Raw genomic sequence first — 6,742 nt, 5'->3', positions numbered from 1 at the left:
CCCCCCTCTTTTCTTGTATTTTGTTTTCTTGTTCTATGAGGGGTAAGGTTTATGTCCCCCATTACTAGGTGCAACTTTTTTTTTTTTTTTTTTTTCATATCAATAAATTTCCCTCATATCGCCAAAGTTTTGCAAAAAAAATAAAATAATAATGTTGGAAATATAATGAGAAAATATTGGTTAAAGTTCACAACATTTTCAACTGATTTTCTTAAAATTCTATGATTTCCAAGGATAACTTAACAGAGTTAGGATGATATAACAAATTAACCATGAACTTAACAGGACATAAGTCGTAACTTATTTTGGATGGAAAACTAACAGGAAATTTAGATGAAATGACAAACTAATGCTTTCGGATAGTTTATATAACAAATTGCTTAAAATTTTAATTCATATAACAAATTAAAAAAGGTGTATAAGTTCATATAACATTTCAAAAAAAAAATTCCGTACTTTCTTTGTTGTTAAGGTTCATTCTCTTTGTTTCAATATTAGGTCCCTTTATAAATACACACATCTTGTATATAACTTAGAAGGCGTCTTGGCAATTTTATAGTTTTCTTCTCTCTTTTTTGTGTCACTGAATAAATAATCATATAATTTGCAATCCGTTATCTACTTTTCTCATGCATACTTTGATTTGTTAACATAATTTCTATTGAATTTGCTTCCTTAGTAACTCGATATGATTTTTTTTGTTTTGGATCCGTAGTCCGATAATAGACATAATATGATATCAAATTATCAAATTACTGTATTTAATATGTGATTTTTAACGAAAATCTAGTTCAAATCGATAGTCTAGCAACAACCACATGAGATAAGAAAGCCTACGTTTGGGGTAAATTTTGATTTACCAAAAAGGACTTGGTAGGCCTTCCCTAGTTGTTGGAGCTTTCTTCAAAAGTAGCTTGGTGCTAATTTACCCACTTTATTTCTCATGTTTGGGTTGTGCTCAATTCAAGAGAATCCACTAGTCTAGAGAGTGTTAATGGTCAAATCCTATAGTGACACAAAATAGCCTATAAGATTTGAAAGGTCCTCTGCGAGAATCCATAGAAATTAAATAGGCTTGAATAATTAAAATACCAAAAAAACGTAGCCTATCGTGGCTCTTGGAATCACTTATCGAATTTCCCTTGTGAAAAAGTTAGAGAATAAAACCATTCAATATAACATAAATGGTGATTCACTACCAAAAATTACCATTTGCCCAATCAAGTTTTATCCGATGAATGAAAGATAATTCTTTAAGAAAATAGTCTTTACTCGACGGAATACAAATGTTCATTGGGCAAAAACAATCAACATTTTGGTTTCTTAAGAGGCCTTTGCTCGATGATTAGAGTTTGAAGGGCAAAACTTCTGGTATCGGATAAAGTTTTTGCGCGTGATGAAATATAAACCCTAAACCCTCAATCGAAGCCATACAATATATTATTTTTTACTTAAGATTACAACCGAATAATATTCCTCTAAGTTAGAGATTTTAGATTTAAATCTCATGAATGACAAGTCCGAAATAACAATGTATTCCTCCAATCTCTTTATGTAAATATATCATTATATTTTTTTTCTTGAAACCATACAATATAACATGTGTGTCAAACTAACCTGTGGTTCTATGTGTTATCCACTAACCCTAGCTAGTTCCCTGTACCGGGTTCTCTCTTCACATGCAGCTGCCATGCACATTGAAATCGTGTTTTTATTATTACAATACATGGAGCATCATCTATTGACACAAATTTGGGCAAACCAGTAGAACAGTGTCCTATTTACGTTTTATTGGACTGGCAATTGAGGGAAACCCTAAATTTAAAAGGGATGAAACATTGCATGATGACTCTGATCCAAAGTAAAAAAAAAAAATATGCTTCTTTGACTAGGAATAATCCATATGATCCCCACCACTCCATTTGACAGTAACACTTTTATTTCACAAGTCACAGCTCAATCCAGTAGTGATGGAGGAATCTTATCGTACAAACTTTGACACAACGTTTAAGAGTGCATGAGTAAAGAGTTTACGGTAAATCGACATAAGTTACTGTATAAGTATTGTCCATTTACATTGCAAATGTACAAGTACATGCAGTAACCTTGGAGCTAGAGGTGACAAATCAAAAGAGAGGAAACAATACCTGAAATTTTGATACCGGAGAAGGAAAGGGACAAATCAAAAGGGAGGAAACAATACCTGAAAATTTGATACGCGAGAAATCGAAAGAGCGGAAAAGGAGAGGGGGGGTGGGGGGTGTTTGGGAGGGGATGGGGTGGTTGGGGAGTGGGGGTGGGATTGGGTGTTGGGAGTGCGTTTGGAACGTTGTAGTTCAGTTTCTTTTTTCTTTGGTTAAATATACAGTTTTAAATTAATAATATAAAAATTTGAAAATGTTAGATTTGGAGTTGAAGTTCAGTGAGGTGTAAAAAATTAGAAAGGAGACATAAATTTGGGACAGCAGACGGCCAGCGGCCGAAACGTTCCAATTCAATTAAAAACTTCGGTGGTACGAAGTGAAATTTTATTAAATAAAAAAATTACGTCTAGTTAAAGAGGTATAAATCTTATCTCACATAATAAAGAAAAACAAAATGCAAAAATAGAAGTAAAAGGAGGGCATAAACTTGACCCTCTTGAATGAAAATACAATTATAAAAGAGGGGGACATATAAAACCTAACCCCTCAAAAACAACATTTAGAAATACAATGCATATTTATTAAGTATATGCTTGATGCTTCTCCACAATGCATATTTTATTTGGAAGATGTCCATCTTTCCATGGAAATATTGAGTTTGAACTTAAAACTTTTTCACAAACCGACTTTCGAAATAGAGAAATGCTAAGGAGATTTCCCAAAAGGAGATTTTTTGCCACCTCATATTTTCGGCACAATATTTTATAATATTGGCAGAGAAATTGTAGCAAAAAATGTTTTCGACACAATGTTTTATAACATCTATGGAGAGTTCCACTTTTGAGAGAGTATTCTTAACATTTCTCTCAAAAAAAAAATATTATATTTTAACTAGCGATATATAGATAAGCAAGTCTAGAACCTAAATACCAGTTTACGATTAATTGCGTATACACGTGTGAGAGCTGATTATGACTGTTCACACTTATGAGACCTACAAAGCAAGAACGGTTACTAATCCTATAAGGTATTTCATTTAACAAAAATTATAGATCCACATGTTCCACTAATTTTTTTGAAAACCAACATTTACATGTTTTAACTAGGGATAAATAGTCAAGTCTAGTATTGCGTTGCGTTACAAGAAGAAGTGCAGAATCAATAATGCACGGGCATAACTGTTATGGATTATTTATTGTGGAACTCACAAAGCAAGGTTGACGGTCAGATCAAACGGCATGCTCGACTCGTATCAGCATTTTGTAAAAGAAACTGGCCAGATGACGGGCATGCACGACTCGTGTCAGCATTTTCCAGAGACTCGGGGGAATACTGTGAGCAAGGTGTGTCATGTAGGATGGAGGAAACCCCCATTTGGGACCTTCAAAGTGAATTGCGAGGGTGCTTGGTGTAGCAGTACGGGGGTGGGTGGGTTTGGATGGATGGTGAGGGATTTTGCGGGGATCTTTCAAGGTGCTGGAGGTGTGGGGAATGTTCGATGTGTATCCAGTGTCATGGGGGAAGCTGAGGCACCAAGAGCGGCTTTGGTGGCTTGTGTGGAAAGAGGATTTGGGGTGGTTCAGGTTGAAACGGATTCTAAGGTCCTAGTTGATATGATCAATGGGATCTTGCAACTGGAGGCTGTCATAGATGGTATTTTATGAGATATTAATCACATTAAGCTACAATTTTATTATGTTCAATTTCCATATGCTTCTCGTGCCTGTAATGAGGCTGCGCATCTTGTGACTTCTTATGTCACTCGTATGGGGGGTAGTCATTTATGGATAGGTTAGAACTAGAATGGTTGTTTAACACTTTGACTACTGATGTAAACATTTCGATTCGTATTTAATATTATCCTCATTTCGACAAAAAAAAAAAAAAAAAAAAAAGCCAATAGATCGACCGACACGAGACGGTTAGGTCAACCAGCATGTGTGACTAGAGTTGGTATTTCCCATAGACAAATAGTAAGTTCGACCAGCATGCTCGACTTGTGTTAACATTTTTCTTATATGAAAGGTTAAAGTAGCCCCATCCCATTTCCCCACTAAAACGCTTTAGAGGGTAATTGACCGAGTATGAGCTACCCATACTTGGCAGTTGGAGCCTGGAACGTCATATGCAGTCAAAGGATCCGCCCCCACGAAAACAAGATTACCGACTTCATCAAATGACAAAACAAAACAAACTTACGTTTAGAAAAAAAAAAAAAAAATTCAATGTGTTAGAAATACGATTCGATACATTAAGTGTCATAATACAAGTGATTAGAATTTTTTCTTTTTTTTAAATATCGAATCACTTGTATTATGTCACTTAGTGCACTAAGCCATGTTCTGGACACACTAGAAAATCTTTTCACATTTTTCTGTTGGAAAAGATACTTGATTGTTATAAGTACCATTTTCCACTTAGAGTCATCATCACATCATTCTTATCCATCGAATCGGATAATTTATTCCAACCTAATTAGGGTTATTACTAATATATCTGCTTCCCTTAAAAGGCAAGGGACAAAACAATTAGCACACCTTCAAGCTTACCAACTTAATTAGATTAAACTAATTGATTAATGAACACTTTTGGAATAGTTAAGGTTAAAAATCATAAAGTAATCCCCAACTGAAGCCTACCATCCAAACCCCACCACCAAAAAGGTCACAATTTGCAGCCATTGTACGGATGTGTATCCTCTCCGGATCTTAATGTAGGGAGCCTAAAGAACAGAAAAATTAAGCTCCTAGTTTGTGTAAAAAAAATAAAAAATCAGAGCACTGTGTGAGGTAAGTCAATGAAATGAGTTGATGAGAACTGTCGAATTCAATTTGAGTGGTTTGAATTGCCTGATCTTGAACTTCAGGTAGTGAGATCCGAAGTGGATCTCTGTCCATTGTTCTATGTATTGCCTTGATTTTCTTCTGCTTGCACACATTTAGAAGGAATAAATAATTAAAGCCATGATAGCTAGCTAGCGATTTCTTAATTTAGAGGCATATTAATATATGATCCAGCAGCAAGACGGTCCATACCACAATTATTAATTAATTAATTGATTAAAAATCTAAGCCAATAATAGGGATGTGGGTATTAATATAAAATTTTGATTTCTTGAGATATCTCTCGGATCATTCTCTAGTTTAATTTATATAATCTTTTGGGTGTTATTATCCAGACATTTCTTTTTACTTATAATATACTTTCTTTCAATTTCTGTCATTTGATCATTTTCAATTCATTTGATACTAGCCAAAAATTAAAAAATTGAAAAGTATGCATAAAAAATAAAAATGAGTGTATGAATAACACCATCCTAAATTTTTTTTGCCAGAATTATTATCTATACCACTAAAAGAAATGCTAAAGAAACTCTCTTAGGAACTCTCCATGGTCTTTTTGCTATCTTTTTAACATATAAATTTAAAGTTAAACTATGAGGTAACAGAGAACCCTTAACATTTCTTTTCTTCTTCTTTTTTTACCACTCTAACCTTTTCATCAAAATTAAACAAAAACAAAATTATACGAGCAACTTAGTAATTATATGCAGCATAAATTTTGCTGTTTTCTACGCCACTCTCGCAGACATGTAACAGGTCTTATTTAAAATTTAAAAAATAAATAAAAACAATAAATTTATTCTAACTTCTCTCAAGCAAATTTGTAGTTGTAGAAGTGGGTGCAATTTGCTAGTATAATTAAAAGTAAAGAAAATGCTTAAAGCTAAAGGAATAATCTAGCATAATTTTTTTTTTGCAACCGCTCCCAATGAAATGATCTTATGTTTTGCGCTTAACACTTTCTGCTTCTTTGTATCAGACACAGGATAAGAAAATCTCTCCCTGATGAGACATTAGATTCACAAATTACAATGCCCCTCTCTCTCTCTCTCTCTCTCTCTCTCTCTCTCTCTCTCTCTCTCTCTCTCTGAGTAGGATTCTCTTCCTCTTTTTTTTTTCCCCTTTTCTCTCCTTCCCTCCCTTCCTATTTAAACAGTCATAATTAATTCATGTAAATATTTTTTATTAATTTTATATAAAAAGAGAAAAACAAATTAAAAAATATAAGAAAAGGAAAAAAATAAGATGAAAAAAAAGGAGAAAAGATAATCATCGTCCAAGAAAATCTCTCCCTGATGAGACATTAGATTCACAAATTACAATGCCTCTCTCTCTCTCTCTCTCTCTCTCTCTCTCCTCCCCCTTCTGAAAAAGAGAAAAGAGCACCCTGCATTTCTACAGCTTATTCTCAGAACAGAACATTAATAAAATCCAGTTTCTGATATATTAATATGCTTCTTTGTTTTAGTAACGAATAATTGAACACATTTCAAGCTTCACATAGCTTCACAACAACAAAAAAAATAATAATAATTTTTGCACTCTCGTTTTTTCTGCCCACTACGATTTATTTCTGTTTCTTTCTTGACTTCTGTTGGTAAACATATTTCGTGTAAATACAATAAATTTATTTAATACAAATGTCAGAAATAAACAGATACTTTAAGCAAAAAGAAAATATGCATATCACTGCCCTTCTAATACCAAAAATTGGGAAAATGGAAAAAAATTAAAATAAATAAATTAGGGAAGATA

General features: G+C 33.4%; 1 protein-coding gene across 1 annotated transcript; it reads left to right on the top strand.

Moving 5' to 3' along the window:
- The first annotated feature begins 3,424 nt into the window (after window positions 1-3,424).
- Window positions 3,425-3,808, top strand: LOC137709263 (uncharacterized). Its single transcript, XM_068448354.1, has one exon. It carries the CDS (start codon window positions 3,425-3,427, stop codon window positions 3,806-3,808), a length of 384 nt encoding a protein of 127 aa, XP_068304455.1.
- Window positions 3,809-6,742: the final 2,934 nt, after the last annotated feature.

Source organism: Pyrus communis, chromosome 11 (assembly GCF_963583255.1).
Source record: "Pyrus communis chromosome 11, drPyrComm1.1, whole genome shotgun sequence".
Taxonomy (NCBI): Eukaryota; Viridiplantae; Streptophyta; class Magnoliopsida; order Rosales; family Rosaceae; genus Pyrus; species Pyrus communis.
The sequence above is the reverse complement of the archived record's forward strand: the minus strand, read 5'-3'. Positions and strand labels throughout refer to the sequence as shown.

What these genes read in the sequence shown, in the direction of transcription:
- LOC137709263 (XM_068448354.1), top strand. Translation starts at nt 3,425, where the DNA reads ATGACGGGCATGCACGACTCGTGTCAGCATTTTCCAGAGACTCGGGGG.